Source organism: Ursus maritimus, unplaced genomic scaffold (genome assembly GCF_017311325.1).
Source record: "Ursus maritimus isolate PB19 unplaced genomic scaffold, ASM1731132v1 scaffold_42, whole genome shotgun sequence".
NCBI classification, from domain to species: domain Eukaryota; kingdom Metazoa; phylum Chordata; class Mammalia; order Carnivora; family Ursidae; genus Ursus; species Ursus maritimus.
In genome coordinates this window covers 57410-77392 of record NW_024426575.1, presented here as the reverse complement: position 1 = coordinate 77392, position 19983 = coordinate 57410, and the positions used below count along the sequence as shown (strand labels likewise).

General features: G+C 41.5%; 1 protein-coding gene, 1 long non-coding RNA gene and 1 gene segment (V, D, J or C); 1 reads left to right on the top strand and 2 right to left on the bottom strand.

The window, feature by feature from the left end:
• The window catches only part of LOC103680943, a 6374-nt gene extending 3917 nt beyond the window's left edge, over positions 1 to 2457 (bottom strand). Inside the window, exon 1 of the long non-coding RNA XR_573191.2 lies at positions 1984 to 2457. This is a non-coding gene — a long non-coding RNA (uncharacterized LOC103680943). The remainder of the gene's footprint in view (positions 1 to 1983) is intronic.
• A 5859-nt stretch (positions 2458 to 8316) lies between these two features.
• On the top strand, positions 8317 to 8961 carry LOC103680944. The segment is given in 2 exon segments: positions 8317 to 8465; positions 8645 to 8961. Coding segments are annotated over 2 exon segments (363 nt in total).
• Positions 8962 to 18486: 9525 nt separating this feature from the next.
• LOC103680945 (olfactory receptor 10G2-like) lies at positions 18487 to 19726 on the bottom strand. The gene is given in 1 exon segment (XM_008710451.2): positions 18487 to 19726. A coding segment is annotated over 1 exon segment (1068 nt). The 5' UTR covers positions 19658 to 19726; the 3' UTR covers positions 18487 to 18589.
• Positions 19727 to 19983: the final 257 nt, after the last annotated feature.

Sequence of the window (19983 nt, the reverse complement as noted above, 5' to 3'; positions counted from 1 at the left end):
TTGGTTGGATGTCTCAAATGGAATATTTCTGACTTCGTCCCTACCTCTCCCCTATCACGCAGGAAGGAGAGTGGGCTGGGACAAGCAGTTAAGACAGCTGTTCCCCTCTGCTGGCTTTCCTGCGGTCCCCCAGGCCCCTCACGCACCCGGAACCCTGAGGTTCTGCTGGTGCAGCCAGACCAGTCTTCCAGACGGTCTCTCTCCTCCGAACTGTCCCAGGATCCCTCCTGAGAATAGGCTTTCCCTGAAAACACAGTGTGTTCCCACTTTCACACTCAGACCACTCCATTTGCCTCAAGGACTCTCTACTCCCCATTTTTTAGTACTGAACCCCTGGTGCATACCTATCTGAAGATTATGTCCCTCATCCTTGCCCACTCTAAAACCTCAGAACAATCGTGCTGCTTTAGATTGCATTTATCAGTGGACAGGTCGCAGGCACTGTGTTAGATTGCAAAGATATAATGCTAGAGGAAAAATATACCCGACAACAGGTCCCATATTGTCTAACAGGAAAGATAGGATAAACAGATACATAAACAAATATATATGCAAATTGGGATGAGTGTTATGAAAGCAATAAACAGGAGGCTGAGAGGAGATTGAAGAGTGCAATTTACATAGGGTAATCAGGAAATGCTTTTCCCTCCCCGGGAAGCAGTGAGTGAGGGGGTGGAGAAAAGTCAGAATTTTTACACTAATGAACATTCTACTGCTGGCAAACACAGAACAAGGGGAAAGGAGTTTCCACCCAACAGAGACATATGAACACATCGATCACACGGTCCAGTGAATGACACTACTCCACAGGGAATGTTAGCTCAGATTGGTGCCAATCCACCACACCTCTAATGTCACTCTCCCTGAGATAAGATGGTATGCGTTTGCACTGTATCTTCCAGGAAAATTGTATTGTCAGAAGAATAGAGCACAATTAGTTGATTTTCATGGCCACCAGTGTTCTCTTTATAATGGTACTCTAGAGAGCTGTGCTAAATGACCAGAGATCAGAATACGTATGGGTGGATATCTAGTTAGTGACTTGAACTTCTCAGGTCCAGCCAGCTTCTAAATTTCCGTTCAGCTCAGCAGCTCATTATCGTGTTCCTGGAGTTAGCACCCCAGCATAAAACATATCATCTGCATCTGCCATTGCCACTTTTTTAGCAAAACCCATATGGACCTTGAGAGTGCAAATCTGAAAATCCCAGGGCATTTTCTCTAATTTTTCCAGGAGGGGTGATGGAATTCGATCTGAGGACAACAACAAATGTGGTGTGACATGATCTGAAGTTTAGCAACCTTGTTTTTCTTATGCAACTTTTTTGGAAATCGGTATGACACCACACCCAAACCAAAACAGCACACATTTATTATCTCACAATCCCATGGGTCAGGAGTCCAGGCACAGCCTCGCTGGTCCTCTGCACAGCGTATCACAAGACTGCAATCAAGGTTTTGGCTGGGATGCATTTTTCATCTAAAGGTTTGACTATGGAAGAATCCAAAGCCATGCTCATTCAGGTTTGGGGCACAATTCATTTCTTTGCAACTGCATGACTGAGGAGCCAGCTTTTTTGCCAGCTGTCACCTGGAGGTCCCCCCACACACACTTATTCCCTAGTGGCTGCCCAGAGTTCCTAGCAGTCTCCTGCAGTTCCTTTGGGCTTTTCCAACATGGCTGCTTATATCATCAAACCAGCAAGGAGAATCTTTCATCCTAGTCGGCTGAGACAGAAACTTTTCTAATATAACATAAAACAGGGGGATGATCTATCACCTTTGCATATGGTGCTGGTTAGAAGCTAGTCACAGGTCCCTCCCATACTCAGGAGTGGGGATTGTCCAGGGCATGGATGCTGGGAGACAGGGATTTATCTCTCTACCACAGTCCACCATCTGACCCCCAAAGATTCCTATCCCTCCTACTTGCAAAATACATTCACACACACACCCAAAGATCTCAAGAGTCTCATCCCATACCGCGTTCAAATGCAGGTCCTGGGTGTGATCTGTAAGGTACAGCTCCTAGGGCACAATTCCTCTCCATCTGTCAAGCTGTGAAACAAGTGATTTGCTCCCCAACACCCGGATAACAATGTTAGAACAGACATGACCAGGAAGGCATAAGATAATAGCTGTAGACATTTGGGTCCAAAAGAGGACGGACGAAATGAAGGGTAAAAAGGACTGACTGAAGTCCAGCTGGACAAACGTTAAGAGTTCCTTGATTAGATTTGCAGCCTGGAAATAATTCTCAACTGTGCCCTCTTGGCTCTTAGTTCCATCCTCAGAGTCATCTCTCTTCTTTCACGAAAGGTAACACATGTTTGCAGTTGAGTAGTTTTATTAACCTGTTTCCTGCCAGTCTTAAGGGTCCGACAGCCCCCTTTTATTTTGTATTCTGTCTCTCTCAATCCAAGTTGGTAGAGTTTCTGCTGAAATAATTTTTTCAAAAACTTCGTGGGTCTCCTTGTGGATTCCAACGAAGTTTACTCCTTTAGAAAAAAAGCCACACCCAGGATCCTTTCCAGATAACCTCCCTCTGTGGCTCCTCCTCAGACAGCTGCAAGACCATCCCCTTAAGCTTCCTCGAAGTCCCATGGTTTGGTCCAAAAGCACAACCAAACCTCTTGAAAGAGCTCCTTGTGTGACTGAATACTCTTGCCTTTCAATCTCTCCGAGGTTTTAACAAAAGTTTATATATCTAGTCATACTCTGTTGTCTTCTTCTTGCCACATTATCTTAATTTTAGCCTCTTTTTCCATTTGAAGAGATTGAGAATTTTCAGATTCGTCCAGTGCTGGTTCCTTTTTGTTTAACAATTCTTTCCTCAATTGATCTCTCTTCTCTTCATCTCATTATAAGCAGCAAGAAGAAACCCAGTGGCACCTCCATACTTGGCTTCGACGTCTCCCCAGCTCTATAACCACATTCAGCCTTCTGCATAACTGTGGGAGGCGATTTCAAAGTTTTCTACCACTACCTAACAGGATTCCCCTCCTCCAGTTCCCAATAACATGTTCTTCACTTCCTTCTAAGACTTCATGGTCATATCCTTGAAGCCCAGATTTCTGTTAACCCCGAATATAGGGCAGATAGAGCTTTATCTAGAAAAACATGGCCTGGCTTCCCTCTCTGATGCACGCCAGGAAGCCAGGACCATGCAGAGAGTCAGTTCGTAACTTAAAGCCCATGAGGGGTCAGACCTGAGAGGTATTTCAAGCACTGTTTCTCTCCTCCCTCCATCTATTCCCAAGTATTTGGCATCCACCATGTGTCTACATCCAGAAATAGAAACTCCCAGAAACAACTTAGAAACTCCATAGGACCGCTAGCAGTGCTATGCTTCTTTTAGGGAGAGACAGTGGGAAGAAAATTCTATGGCTATAACTAGAGATAGAAAGAATCCCCAGGTAGTGCAGGCTGAGGCTTTTCAGAGTTTTTGTATCTCATTTGTTCAGAGTATGAGAAGGTCAGAAAATCAGGATAGAGAAGAAGATATTCAAGTATGGTACCTTTATTTGTTTGTTTGCCAAAACTAAAATGCTCTAATGGCTTTTTCCATGTCATTAAAATAAGGAAGTTAGGCTGGGGAGCCTCAAAAGGCCTTTTAATCCTAATTTTTGTGCGTGTGAGTCTATGGTTTGAAAAGATGCCATTTAAATTAGTGCTGGTGTTGAAGTGTAACTCTCAAAATGTTAGTCTTGGCGCTGAGGCCAAGCCCTTGGTGAAGGGTTAGTTGATAGCTCGGAGTTGTTGACTCCTATTCCAGCCACCCAGAACTCAGGGAAAGCTGAGTGAAAAGTAAGTTCTAAGAATTAGGAGGCCAATTTGGCTAATCAGCTTATAAATGAAAACGAGCACCTTCCTGGGAACATCACAAATACACACCAAAAATCTGTCACATTCAAATTCCAAGTGTCAGTGTTCGATTTTATAAAATGGATTAGGTCCCCCGACTGGAGATAAGGTAAACCTTCAGATAAAATATCTCCTTTTTCCATCTCCCAACATCTCTTATTTACTCTCCTACCATTAGTAATTCTGCTTCCATGTATGTTTACATTTATTCCAGAGCAGTTGCTTGCATTGTTGTCTTGTTTTTTCACTCAAGTGTAGACTTTAATATGGTGATACTGGAATGCGTCCCCACAGTCCCAGTGGTCTAGGGCTCAGGGCTGAGCCCTTTTTAAAAAACTCTTCAATTTATTCTAATGTGCAGCCAGTCTTGAGAAGCATTGGCCTAGGACATTTTAAAGAGGCTGCTCCTCAGTCTGGCCTCTAGGGGGCAGTCCTGTCCACTAACACAATTCCCAGAACTATGAGAACACGCGGACACTATGGGGACCGGTGAGGCGCCGGAGGCCGAACTTAGGGCAAAAAAAGGCTAGGGCTGATAATTAGAAGCCTGAATAATAATGAGGTCATTGAAGGCAAAATTACTTTTAGATTCTCCTAAACTTTGGGAAACTCTGTGAGCAACACTTTCCTTTTCCTACAAGTGCGATTTTCCTGAGGCCTGTCTTACACCCAGTCCCAGGCTTGTAAACCTCTTCATTGTGAGAACCTGCCCCATTTCATTATCATTTCTTTGGATACGGTTCACTTCGTAACAGTTTCATCCTTTATTACAGCCCCCCTCAGAAGAATAACTTGGTCAGAAGAAGTTGTTCCTTTGTCTTGAGCAGGTCACCCTAACCTTCACATGGGCCCGTTGGTACTCATGTCATCCTTGACTCTTCTGGAATGACAACTGCAGCAGCCAAGATCTCACGGTCTTCTGAAATATTTCTCAGAAATGACTTGGATAAAGGCCACAGAGGTTTTGTGGTTTAAATGTAAAGATGTATCAAAGTAATGGTGAGTTGTGGGGTTGGGAGGAACTGGGTACACGGTTAGTTCAAGGAGCTCAGGAACTGTCGTAATAAACATGCAGCCACCTACCTATCTGGTTAAGAATCAGTAGTGGACTCTGGGACATTGATCTTTTTTGAACATCCTTAAACATCTTTTTTTAATATCCTTAAAAAATAAAGTATTACAAAGAAATTAGAGAAAAATTATACCAATTTAAAAAACGGCAATAGGGGCACCTGGGTGGCGCAGCGGTTAAGCGCCTGCCTTCGGCTCAGGGCGTGATCCCGGTGTTGTGGGATCGAGCCCCACATCAGGCTCCTCTGTTATGAGCCTGCTTCTTCCTCTCCCACTCCCCCTGCTTGTGTTTCCTCTCTCGCTGGCTGTCTCTGTCAAATAAATAAATAAAATCTTTAAAAAAAAAACACAAAAAACGGCAATGGATATGCACAAATAATTTCCAAATTAAAATAATAACAAATACAAAAATGACAAGAATCTAACCTCAGTGATAAGATGCACATGAAAACAACAAGGAAATAATTTTTTTTCTCTACCAATCGTTAAATAATATTTTTAAGCATTAGATGCTGATGTCATGAAACAAAACTCAGAAAACGCTATAGAAATGTCAGTGTGTATAGTCATTATAAAGGTTATTTGTTAATACGTATAAAATAATTTTACTCAACAATTCTACACCCAGAAATTTATCCTTAAGAAATAGTCAGAATAATGGACCACAAAAAAAGCAAATCTCAATAAGTATTAAAGAATCAATGTCATACCGATCAGGTTCTTTTACTACGGTGAACAAAGTCAGATACTATTACTAAAAAGCCAACTTCAAATAAAAAGAAATGCGCTCCTGAATAATTTATGAAACAAAAAAGAAATTATAATTGAATTGTTAAAATATTTACAACTGAACAATTGTGAAAGGCCCACATTTTAAAACTTGTGCGATGAACCGAAGCAGTACACAGAGAAAATTTTATAGCCTTAAAACTAGATCAAAACAAAAAGACTGAATGTAATGAGCTAAACATTCAATCAGAAAGTTTTAAAAGAGAATAAGAGCATACGACAAAAGTAGGAGGGAAAAAATAGTAATAATAAGAGCTGAAATTAAAGAAATAAAGACAAAGAAGGGAAGGAAAGAGTCATTTTTAAATGGTTCTTTGAAAAGAATCAGAAAATGGACAATTCTCTGATAAAATCTGTCAAGGAAAAAAGCAAGACAGAAAAATGTGTAAAGGAAGATCGTAACTACATAGTAAACATTTAAATAATTACAAGACAATGCAAGGAGTAAATTCATACAAATAAATTTGAAAACTTGTACAAAATGTAAAACTTTCTAAAAATTATAGTCTAGCAAAACGGACAAGAAAAAATTGATAACTTGAATTTATATGTAAATTAAAGAAATTTAAAACTCCATGCATACATATGGTTTCACAGGCAAGTTACATCAAATCCAAGACCAATAATTTCCATACTTGAGTACTGAGAAAGACAAAAACAAGAAGACATTTTATGAGACCAAGAGAACCACAATGACAAAAATAAACAGATAGATTGTACATGACAATTATAGACCAATATTACATATGAAAAGCAATGACTACTCCTAAAACTTACTTACCAAACCAGCATTGGATATTAAAAAGTGTTACCAGTGCACCATGATCGATTAGGATTTATTTCAGGAGTATGAGGAGTGTTTAATATCAGTGCAACATACCGCACATAAAGATATTAACTATAAAAGTCTCTCACTAAATGCAGGAAAGTGATTTGGTCAAGTTTAACATAGTATTTATAATTAAAGGCTTTCCACAAACTAGGAAGAAAAGGGAACTTACTTAACCTGGCAAAGGGAATCTTTGAATTTGTTTTCAAAGTGAGATGTTAAAAGCATTCCCTTAAAAATTTGAAAAAGACAACAATTTCCAATATTATTCTTTCTATTCTACATTTCACTAAATGTCTTAACGAGTGCAGAAAAATAATAAAAACATCAGAACTGGAAAGAGAAAACACATTTACCATTAATCACACATGGCTGACTCCGTTTCTGGGGGAGAAAGTGTACAAATGAGCCTAGAATATCTCTTTCTCCCAGAAAACTAGGAAAACTATCACGGACCACAGAGGTCATATCAAAAAGACCAGGAGCCAGCATGAAAGGATTTCTGCTGGTAAAGATGGGACAATTCCCACAACAAAAAGATCATGAATCCAACAGATTGAAACACACCACGTATGTTTAAATCCATGAGTTCATAAAAGAATCCTCCTCGATTACTTTTGGAGATTTATCGTGGTTGCCTGGGATTTACTTGGGACTATTTCGGGGTTAGTACTGAAAAACCCCATGTCCTGAGGAATCCCCTCCATCTCAGGCAAACAGGAATGGCTGGCCACCCTAAAGGTCACCAGCTCATTATCTTGAAAACTAATAAATGAATGGAAAGAATCACACACTTAACCCCAAAGAAAAATCAAGTAATTGACAAGGAAAATTTATCTTTATAGAAATACTTCAGTTAATGAATGAAGTAGAAATGATATCATTAGAATATCATCATTTTGCAAACCAACTCCTAATCAAACAATAGATCTAGTCATTGTTTATGAACAGTCACTAGCAACACACACACACACACACACACACACACACACACACAAGACAATCTGACATTACGTGTCTCCTGAGTAAAGTACACAGCCCCAAGATGTCTGGGATTTGCTTTAAACTAAGCAGAAGTGGGAGACGTCAGATGTGTGTAGGATGAGGAGGGTGAAAACTAACACGATCGGCCATGAGTTGGTAATTGAAGAACCTGGACAATGAGTACGAGTGGTTTCATTACACTATTCTCTCTTCTGTGGATGTTTGCATTTCCCGTAATTAAAAACTTTAAAACAACAGAGCTACATACAAATTGTCAGAAAGGCAAAGACTTATATTTACAGTGTCCACTGAATCGTATTTAAACCAGTCAAAGAGGAAAGAAAACGTTGTCAAACAGTGGTGCTTAAACAAATTCAGGCACGCTGATACGACAGAGTAGTGCGAAGCTGTAAACAGCACATGTTCACATGCAGTGAGTGACTGTGACACGCTCATGTACATAACGGTAAACAAAAATACTTTAATTTGATCCCAATTCCCTGAAAGTACGCATATTTGCATTAAAAATACTGAAAGAAATACAGCGAAATGTTAACAGTATTTATCTCTGGGTGATGAGATTATGGTTGGATTGTATTGTCTACGTTCTCCTTTTTGGTTATGTCTACATTGGACAAGTTTTCATGATAAACAGCATGCAACATGTTACAGATCAGTTAGAGAAGAGAGGCCTGGAGGAAGAGAGGCAAACACAGACGGCAGGAAGTGTGACTCAGCTTGCATGGGCAGAACCCCGGCTTCCAGCTCTATAGAGCAAAACCGCAAGGCCACCCAGCTCCAGTGACACTACAAAGGGCCTGGCAGGTGGCAGGCAGAATAAGAGCCATTGCTCAGGCGGGAAGGACCCCGAGGATGCAGTCCAGGCTGCTGGCTGTGTTATGCACATTGGCGGCCTTCATCCACCTTGGTAAGGAGCGCACCAACCCTGCGGCCAGGGTCCGAGGAAGGAGGTTTGGGAAAGAAGTTAGAAGAGAACATGACTGTGCCTTTCCCCACTTTGTTTTCTGGGTCAAAACCTGAATCTTTGTGACAGCTTTCTTGGCAGCAATGGCAGCAGCTAAGTCCTGTTTTTCTTCTTTTCTACAGGATCCAGATATGCGGACAAGGTCCGTCAATCTCCGAGTACAGTGCGTGGAGAGGAGGGACAGTCTGTGACGTTGGACTGCAGCTTCACACTCAGCTATAACTACTATGTGATGAACTGGTATCACCAGCCTCCCAATGGAAAGATGACTCAAATCATTAGCATGTTTTCTGATAGCAGCAGCCAAAAGCAAGGACGATATGCTCTGTCCTTTCAGAAAGGAAGCAAATCCCTAAAGCTGACCATCACAGGCTTGCAGCCTTCAGACACAGACGTCTATTTCTGTGCTGTTGGAGAAACTACACAGTGAGAAGAGTGACAGGGAGAGCCTTACAAAAACCCCCTGCGCTCAGCATGAAACAGCCACCTGCTCCAGGAGCTTAGGAGAAAACAACCCGCAGGACAGGAAAAGGGTAGACAGAAGACACGGTGGGTGGCACTGGTGGGTCTAGAGGAAGCTGATGAATGTTCTAGCAACAATCTTCCCACATCTCGTATCAAAGAAAGAGTTGTGGTTATAAGATCCCACCTCAAAAGCATTGTCATCTCGGAATCTTGGTGCCTGAGGATGACATAGCTGACCGAGATACTCATCTGTCTTTTCCATCTGCCCAATATCCATCCCCCTTTTCTGGTGACAACACCTTGATTTTCCCTGGGTAACCAAGCCACACCTCCTCCTACCCCATATCTGGGTGTAGATGAGGCAGAACCCACCCTTGTGCTCCCTGGCCAATTAACATAGTTCACCTCTCTGACCACAACAATTTGTTCAAGGATAGGTACCTGGCCCAAATCCCCAACCCAAAACTTAATGTGAAATTCTTAGGACTACTGCTGGGGAGGTAAGAGGCGAGGCTGGAAACCTAGAGCTGCCAACAGCCCCCTTCCCACCACAAAGGAAGAGCATGATCCTGAAAAGAGAGGGTGAACTGAGCTCCCACAACATTGTTTGAGGCTCCAGACCCTGCAGTGATTAGAGATCTACTTGGGACTTTTCAGTTGTACACACCATCTGCCTTAGCTTATATTCCCCCAAAGAAGACAAGGATTCAAGTGCAAGTGGTTTAGTTGGGAGGTGATCCCAGGGGCTCTGGGAAGAATGACAGGAAGGGAAATCAGCCAGTGAAGGGCACGTGTGTTCTCAAGCCAGCTGCCACTGCGGGCACCCAGAGTTTCATCCTACCAGGGATTTCTGAGAACCAGTGTGAGACACTTGCTTCAACTTGTCCCACTTGAGAGCCAAAGGAACTAAGGTATTGATACCCCAAATCTCGTGTGTCATGGGTGGAAGATAACTCCTGGGGATACGAGTGCTGATTCCCCAGCACTTAAGTCTGCCAAGCAGGCTGGGCAGTAAGAGAAAGCCCTTAGGCCAAGAAACTCAAGTTCTGGCGGGAGGAAGGGAATAGTGTGCACCCAAGTCATAAGCACAAAGGGCTAGAGGGAAGACACCAAAAATGCAAGATAATTATTTTCTCTTTTCTTATAAATTATTTTGAGTTGGGTTTTCCATCACTTGCAATCAAAAGGGACCTAATTAAAAAAGATAACTCAATAAAGACAACATTGGGTAAAATGAATTAACCAAATAAAATATTTGAAATTTAAACTTTTGGCGTGCTGTAGTTGAGAAAGGTTACAACTCTTCAAACTTTTCATATTAGATCAGTTGTTCAACTCTTTCCTCTCACATGATCCCGGGTAGCAAGGAGGAGGGACTAATCTCACACCTGTACCTATTATTGCCCCCGACATTTAGCTGTTCCCTCCCTTTCCAGACTCTTCCTGCTCTGGGTCACCTTGCTTAGTGCTGCCAGATCAATCTCCCTATAGCATCCATCCAAAGAATCGTGCTTGCTTAAAACTTCTGGATTCCCTGTGACACTGTGCTTTTCCCAAGTCCAAAATTCTGCTCCTGCTGTTTGCCTCTCCTGCAATATGTTTCCTTCCATTTCTACCTTTTGAACTCACTATCTCTCAAAATCTATTTCACACCTTGATGTTTCTGAGGATAGCACAGTAGCATTGAGCATGCCTAGATCTCGTATCTTGGTTTCTTCTTCTTTTTTTTAAAGATTTTATTTATTTATTTATTTGTTTGTTTGTTTATTTATTTATTTATTTATGAGAAAAGAGCATGAGCAGGGGGAGGGGCAGTGGGAAAAGCAGACTCACAGAAGCGCAGAGCCTGACAGGGGGCTCGATCCCACGACACTGAGATTATGACCTGAGCCAAAATCAAGAGTCAGATATTCAACTGACTGAGCCACGCAGGTGTGGTTCGTATCTTGGTTTCGAATTCCATTTTTCAATAAAAGGAACCAGAACTCCTTGGAGAAATGGCTGACTCTAGGGCTGAGGCAAGATGAGGCTGAAGCATCTTAGAGCATTCAAAAAAAGAAAAGCACCACCACCATCCATGATGGGGCTATGTTAAAGGGACATAGGAATCAACTGAGAAAGCTCGCTGTGGTCAAAGCTGGAACAATTGGAGCAACAAAATATATCAAGTAGTATTGAATAATAACCCAAAGTTTAAAATGAGTATCCAAGGGTCACTGATATGAATTATTGAATAAATACATGAGGGAGAACAGACCAATCTCCCATGCAGAAGAATTCTAAATATGTAGACACCCCACACTTCCCACTCCTTACGTGTGTGCCTCACACAGTGACTTCCTTGCAAAAGGGACAGTATGGAAAAGGTGACAAAGAGCACCTTTAGAGTGGAAAAACCTGACAAATACCGCCTTAGCCCAGTGATCATGGTCAACATCAACAGAGATAGGTCATGTTGGTAGCATGTCCCCTTGATATGACACGATGAGAAATGGTATTTACCTCCATGGTCTTCCTCCTCAAAACCCATAAACCCCAGTCTAATCATGAGGAAATTACCAGAAAAAATCCCAATTGAGGGCCATTCTACAAAATATCTAACTAATACTCCTCAAAGTTGTCCAGATCTTCAAAAATAAGGAAAATCTGAGAAATTGTCATAGCCAAGAGGGGCCTAAGGAGACATAACTAAATGTAATGTGGTCTCCTAGCGGGATTCTGCAGGAGACAAAGGATATTAGGTAAAATCAAAGTAAGTCTACTAAACTATGAATGTTAATTAATAATAATGTAGTAAAACCAATAATGTATTGTTTTATTAATTGTGGCAACTGTACCATTGTCAGATGTTAATAATAAGGGACACTGGGTGTGTGGTGTATGGAAACTATGTGTACCATCCTCACAACTTTCCGGTAAATCCAAAACTGTCCTAAAATTAAACATCTATTATAAAAACTTACAAAACTGTAGGTATCATAGGGCCTGCATTTTGTGGAGGGAGAATCACAATTTTACGTATACCCATATCACTATATATACATCAAAAAGAGTCTTGAACTGTGTTGTCCAAGACATAGCCACTAGGTACAGGTGGGTCTTGAACTCTTGAACTCTGACTGGTCCAAACTGAGATGTGCTGTGAGTGTGAAATATACACCAAGTTTCAAAGACTTAGTATGAAGGAAAGAATGTAAACAATCTCATTGGTATCTTTTTATTGACTAAAGTTGAAATGATATTTTGGGTTTATTGGGTTAAATAAAATCTAGTTTTACAATTAATTTTATATATTTATTTATAGTTTCTTCTACTGTGGCTAATAAAAAATTGTAATTATGTATGTGGCTCACATTGTATTTCTATTGATAGCAGTGGCCTAAAAGGATAGACATGAAATGTTAACAATAGCTATTCTTAGTAGTGGAATTCAGGGTGATTTTTTTTTTAGCTTTCCTTTTTCTAATTTTTCTTCAGTAAATGTGTGTTCCTTGTACCATAAAAAAAAGTAATAAAAGTAAAAAGACACAAAGAACTATTGCTACGAAATGTCACATTAAAAGACGGAAGCACTGAGCGGAAATGTCAAGCTGTAGAGTCCTTCATTAATTAATTATTCACCCATTCATTTGAATATACATATATTAAGTATCCCATGTACAAGGCACTGGGATAGTCGCTGGGAATACAAATACACACAAAAAAGATGAGCTATAATTATTTCCTTCAATTTCACAGTCCACTTGGGAAATTAAGCTTGTAAATAAAATATTAGAACACTGTATGGTCAGTGATACCGTGGTGATTCCTGTAGGCAATTCGTCTCTATTTCCTGCTTTAAATGTTGCTGTTTTTCTGGCTCCGACCTTAGTCTAATTCTTTGTCCACACCTTGATTACAACAAATACCTATGTCCTAATGACTATGCTTCTAACCTTGCTTTTGCTCTGTACCTCCAGCATCCTTTTGGTTAGATGACCTTTGAGCAATATAAACTGTACAAGCCTAAAACTCATGATGTTTTCACGTCCCCTACTCCAAGCTCTTCTGCCTCTGTATTTCTTGTCTTAGTTAACGATACTCTCTTGTCTCACAGTCCTATATAGAAGGCAAATTTAGTGATTTTACTCAAAATTTTTTAGGCTTAGCCTGGCATAAGCCCACATATCATTTGCCTTTAGCTACCAATTCAACCTCATTGCCTGACACATCTCTCACCAACGTTGACCCGGAAATACCAAAATACTAAATTTAGGAAATATCATGAGCGAATACTTCTCTTGTCTCCATCCTTCCCTCTACCCTTTCCTTTGTTTGGAGTTTCCAAACTCATCATCACCTCCGCATCATGGTCCCCTGACATCCCGCTGAAGCTGTCCTTGATCTTTCAGGCAAAATTAAGGTCTCTCTCTGGATCCCTTTGAAATTTGTACATACCTCCAGAATAACATTCATCTTCTTATGTTTTTAGATATTTATTTCCTGCTTCCTCTAGGATATTCAATTCCTCAAGACCAAGAATTATGTCTCTTTCACCTTGATATCCTCAGTATTACACAGAACATGACAGGTAGAAGACTCTTAAGTTTACTGAATATTTCCCATCTTCCTTCACCTTTCTTACTCTACTGTGGTCACTCTTAACCCCCAGAATGGTTCCTTGAATGGCCCAAGCAGGCTTCCACCTCTGGGTTTTTTTTACTTGAATATTCTTGCTTCAAATGATTCTCTTCATCCCATCATTCAGATCACTGCTCAAACACCACCTCATCAGAGAGGTCTTTCCTTCGATCCTATAAGTCAGTACTCACCCAACCCATCCCTCTTTCTCGTTACCCTGTCTCACATCTTTGCATGAGAATCATCATGAGCAGACATCATATTGTATATTTGTTGGCATATTTTTTATCTGTCTATCCACCAGAATATAAGCACCAGGAAGCCCAGGACTTTGCCGGAATTATTAAATAAATAAAGATCTGATGCATGTACAAAAAAGTAAATGATGTTATTAATCACTAAGACATGACACTGTCTCTCTTGTATTTCCCCTTCATCTGCTTTTATTCTCATCAAGCCATAAATGTAGGACAAATGAAGGATTAAGACACAAGACTCCAAGAATTGTCAAGTATATTAAGGCTGAGTAAGCAATAATATTATAACTTGCAAAGGGGCAGCAGTTCAGCTAACCATGTATTAAATTTGTTTCAAGAATGTGTTTTACCTTCTAATTCATTTATTCAACAAGTATTTATTTCACATCTATCACTCGTTCTTTTTGAAAAGTTAAAAGCTGTCTCATACATTTGTATCCCTGTTTATAGTTTACAAGGTCCTTCTGACACTTACTCCAATGTATCCTCATAAATAATTTTTTGAGGTAAGCAGGTCTTATGAGGAATGAGTCGGTTACAGATTAAGAATCACTGGGTTGTAAAAAATTTCAGCTAGGAAAGTATTCCATCATTTTATTGTTGATACAACTATGTACAGAAGCCCATTATCAATTTATTTATTTCACCCCAGAGAGCTGTAATACACACATTGTCCATCAGTACCAGTCCATTAATTCTCATTTCTGGGATTCCCAGCTTGCTCTAAGCCTCACTGTTAATATGAATATTTCACGGTAGAGTGTACAAACTTTGAGGATAAGTACAATGCTTTCTCTGTTTCTTCTACTTACCTTAAGGCTCTCACACACTGTGTGTTGCTCATAAATATTTGTTAGTAAAGAGAATAGTTATTAAGGTAAAAATTTGTCTATTCAGCAAGTTTTCAAGGCAACTGGGACAGCTAGTCTCCAGAGATGGTCCTCCAATGAACTGTGCCTCCCAATAGTCAGACTCTGTGTCGTCCCCTCACCTTGAAATCTGGACTCAACTGTAACCAGTAGAATGTGGCAGAAATGATGTTACATAGGACTACTGAGGCTCTGTCAGAAGCAGCTTTGTAGTTTCTGTTTTGGTTTCTTGGAACACTCATTCTGGGAGAAGGCAGCCATCACGTAAGCTGTTCCGCTACTTGCATACCACCATGCTGTGAGGAAGCTAAATGAGAGAAAGACGCCTTGTCAGCCCTCACCAATTTCAGGACAACACCCCCATCCCAAGCTCCATCATGTTAGCAAGGAAGCCATAGAAGACATCATACCCAGCTGAGCCATCAGATGACTGCAGTCCAGCCAACACCTGACAAGGAACATGAGAGACCTTGAACAAGAAACACAGAGCTAAGCCCACTCAACCCACAGCACTCTAAGAGATGATAATAAAAGTTGGTTTTAAAGCACCTCCGTTTTGGGTAGTTGGTTACACAGCAGCTGTAACTTACCATTTTACAGAACCCTTGTCTCCTGGTGAAAGAGCATCTATTTGGGGGACCAGGACCACCAATTTGGCAGCTCTCTTTTTCTAGGCACCTTTCAAAATTGGAAGCCTTTCAAATCACTCAGTACATAGGTCTAGGCTAATAACAACACAGCCAAATAAGGCATATGTTGCCTCCAAAATCCGGTGCAACACGGCCGGTATTGTGACTCTTTCTTAATGGTAGGAGAGACCAGATGTAGCAGTTTGACCTTGACCCAGCAAGAGATATCTCAACTTGTCCCAGACCATGGAAACCCAAAAAACTTATTTGAAGGAGCAAGACCCTAAATTTTTCTGGAATGTATGTCCTGCCCTTTAGCATATATATGTCTTACCAAGGTGTCTAAAGTAGTTGGTCCATCAAGGTAGTGGATCCATGTGATGTCTTGTGGAGAAGCGATCAGTTTGCTGTGGAATAGGACGGATAAGGTGGGGAGGACTGATAGATCCTTAAAGTGAAACAATGAAGGTATACATCTGGCCCTTCTGGGTGAAAAAAAATGCTTCCAGTAGTCTCTGCTAGTATGTACATAGAGCAACAAAATTATTTTCCATTTCAAGTCCCAAATCAAGGGATTTGTTGATTTAATCCAGCAATGAAACCACATTTGGAACAGCAGCTGCAATTCTATTCACCATCTGATTAAGTTTACAGAAATCTTTTGTCATTCTTCTAGAGCCATCCACCTTTGACTCGGACCAAATAGATGGGGTGATGGAGTTGTGCTGGAATCTCTACAGTTCCTCTAGGATGCAGTACTACTTTGGATCTACTGTTTTGGAACACAGTGGCAGTTCTCGTGTCTTCTACTTGCCCTCATTCCACAGATCAGATAACACTTGTAGTGATTCTGCTATTCGTTGAGTGTGTCTCTTTCAATTAGGTATTCTAGAACTTGGGAAATAACCATTAGATGAGTTCAGAGCCCAGCTAGATACACTGTCAGATGGACCTGAGCCAAAATACCATTAGTCATTCAGCCTTAATAAACCCCTACTTTGATAAATAGTGTCGTAACATACTGGGTTTCCAAGACTTAGTATCATTTCAGAGCCAGTGTCCAGAAATCCCCAAAAAGTCTAGTTATTTTCCCTTCCCTCATGCCTTATCACCTTGGTAGATGGCTGCAGGTCTTTTGGGAGAAGGGAAGAATGAAAATTTGCAATTATATAAAATTTTTAAATTTTTTAAATTACATAAACTTAAAATTTTAAATTGTATAAACTTTTGGCCATATAAATATAAATTAGGAAGATCTTACAATTCTGTTGGCATGTAAGACACCTCATTATTTTGTACTTGTCCCCATGGGGCCTGCCCTGTGTCTGGCTGTAGATACAGGAACAATGGAAGATATTGAGGGTGTGTCTCGAGGAGTCTCAGCCTTTATCCATTATCCAGACAATAGGTCATCACAGGTTCTTCAAGCAGGGAGGGACTAAACTCCTCGGACAAGGGAGGAAGTCGGCTTTGGCAGAAAGGAGACTGAGGGGCTGCAAGGCCTCAATTTCATCAGAGTCTGCCCACATGTTCCTATCTCAGTTTTCAGGAGCCTAAGTCAATTCCAATCAATGCCCTAACTTTAACCATAAGAGGTCTTGAATCAAATTGGTATTATCCAGCTACCCATAAGATTAGCCTTTGGGTTTGGTTTTCAGAAATATCAGACCCTGCAGCTATGAGAAATAAGGATTTCCATCAAGACAGTCACAGAAACTTTCCAGCTCCTTGCCTGGACCTTGAGTTGAAAAGGTATTGCCCTTAGTTCATTATTTTCTTTCTCCAATTTCTCTAAGGCACTTAGAAGCAGCCCACAGCCCTTGTACTCTTTATTTGCATTAAATTGTTCTATGGCGACAGCTACCTGGTAACCCTGATTTTGTGCTCCCTGGCTCTACCACTTGCCAGGGGCCGGCTGACGACCCCCCCCAGCCCCTCGGTCTGTCTTCCCATATGTCCCCTCAGATTCATTTCTCCACACGTCCTACCTTCCCGAAAGTGGTCGATTTTCTGTTCATAGAGTTGCTGCTATTCTTTTCTCCGATCTCCTGTTGAGTTTGTAGGTGTTCAGAATGTTTTGATAACTATCTAGCTGAAACCTGGGACCAGATGAAATTTAGATCTCCTACTGCTCTGCCATCTTGCTAGCCCCTCCCTCAAAAATTTTTTTAAAGTGGTACAAATATATTAATTAAAAAAAAAGGGCAGTTTTAAAATTTGGAGGGTATAGTTTCACACTCTTCTGAAAAGAGTCCTAAAAGGATTTGACAATATGAATTTGGATGGGAGGGTGTTCTAGGCAGAGGGGAAAGCTTGTGTACGAGTGGCAGGCAACCCTCGGATGTGCTCAAGGCATGCAGTAAGTCAGCAAGGACGGGAGAGGGAAGAGAGGGAAGAGAAGGTGTGTTGGGTGCCGATTTTTTGGACTTTGAACTCCAGATTAAGGAACGTGCCTTTATTTTACATTCATTGGAGGGTCCTATAGATTCTCTGTAATTTTGGCTGTGCTGTGGATGAGGAAGAAGAGGACAAAAATCTAGTCAGGAAATCAAGAGAGACATTCTAAAAGTGGAGGGGACAGAATTTGACGTCTTAGCACGTGGAGACAGTGAGGAACAGAAAGGACGCATAAATGATCCATATTTTAAAGTTTAAGCGCTTGGGAATGTTAATGCCATGCATAAGCAAAGAAGCAAAGAAGTCATAGAAATTTCTACTAGGATTTAGGGGTAAAGAGAATGTCATTTTTTTTTCCTTTCATATTTTCTGACATAACAGAATTCCAAGGTTGCTGACACATTCTCATCCTTTTCAACCTTTAATAAGGCATTTTTATATCTCACAAGGTAGTCAGAGTGGTGGAAGTAAGGTATACATTTGTTTCTTTTTTAAAAGATTTTATTTATTTATTTGAGAGAGAGAGAATGAGCAGGGGAGGGCAAGGGGCAGAAGGAGAGGGAGAAGCAGGCTCCCCACTGAGCAAGGAACCCATGCAGGCTTGGGCTCCATCCCAGGACCCTGGGATCTTGACCTGAGACTAAGGCAGACGCTTAACTGACTGAGCCTGCCAGGCACCCTATACATTTATTTCTAAACAAATAATGTCAGGGGTGCCTGGCTGGCTCTTGATCTCCGGGGTGTGAGTTTGAGCCCCATGTTGGGTGTAGAGTACTTAAAAATGAGAGGTGTGGTAGCAACGGTGATGCAGGCAGTCGCCGAGACTGTAGTTACTTATTTTCGCTGGCGGCCCCTCTACCTGCCCTTATTCTCTTCAGAGCAGACTTCACTTCCTGGTTCCTCAGGGTATAGATAAGGGGGTTCAGAAATGGAGTGACAACAGTGTAAAACACGGCCACTGCTCCATCCAGGGGACTCTTGGAGCCAGCCCTGAGGTAGATGAAGATACAGGGCACGTAGTAGACGGTGACCACGGTTAAGTGGGAGCCACAGGTGGAGAAGGCTCGGCGCCGCCCATCAGCAGTGCGAATCTTCAGGATGGCATGGACTATGTTGGCATAGGAGAGTAGAATTAACATGAAGCAACTGGCGGCCACCACCCCAATGTCCACAAAGGTCACAAGCTCATTGATGGTTGTGTCAGCACAGGCCAGTCTCAATACCGCAGGGTTGTCACAGATAAAGTAATCCACCTGGTTGGGCCCACAGTAGGGCAGGCAGAAGGTCAAGGTGGCCTGGATAGACCCATGGATGGATCCTGCCACCCAAGTTCCAGCCACGAGGCTGGTGCATAACCTCCCATTCATGAGCATGGGGTAGCGCAGGGGCTGGCATATTGCCAGGTACCTGTCGTAGGCCATCAGGGTGTAGAGGAAGCACTGGGTACTGCCCAGGAAGTGAAAGAAATACAGCTGAGCCACACAGCCACCAAAGGGGATTGCCTTGCTGGCGGGAGTAAAATCCAATATTAACCGAGGGACGATGACTGAGAAGAGTCACATGTCCAGGAATGAGAGCACGGCCAGAAGAATGTACATGGGGCGAGCCTGGAGCTTTGGGTCAGCCCACACAGTGAGCAGAATGAGCAGGTTTCCCAGCTGAGTCAGGTCGCAAATGATGAAGAAGACCAGGAAGAGGAGGGTCCTCAGACTTGGGGGTTGAGGTAAGCCCAGGAGAATGAAGCCTGTCACCACCGTGTCCAGGGATGTATTTGTGGTCTCTCCCATGTCTTTCTGTAGTCTGCTAAGATGAATGGTGAAGTCAGACAAGGGAAATATACACAGGCAGGAGGCAAGAGAATGCTTTGTCTGATGGTTAATGCCTAAGAATGATGACATAAACAGAATACTGTTACAACTTACTTTTTAAATTTCATTTTCTTTTTTCTTTCTTCCTTTCTTTCTTTCTTTCTTTCTTTCTTTCTTTCTTTCTTTCTTTCCTTCTTTCTTCCTCCCTTCCTTCCTTCCTTCCTTCCTTTCTTTCTTTTTTTTTTTTTTTAAGAAAAGGTGGTGTTGCTATCAGCTATTTTGGTTTACTTGATAAGAGAAACTGTCCAGAGACTGGTTAGTTTCCTAGATGGGTGGAAACTCTTATCTATTAGGAGATACTGAGAAGCAGAACTTGGCAGATCAAGGCATAAGGGGGAACACGTGAATGACAGAGA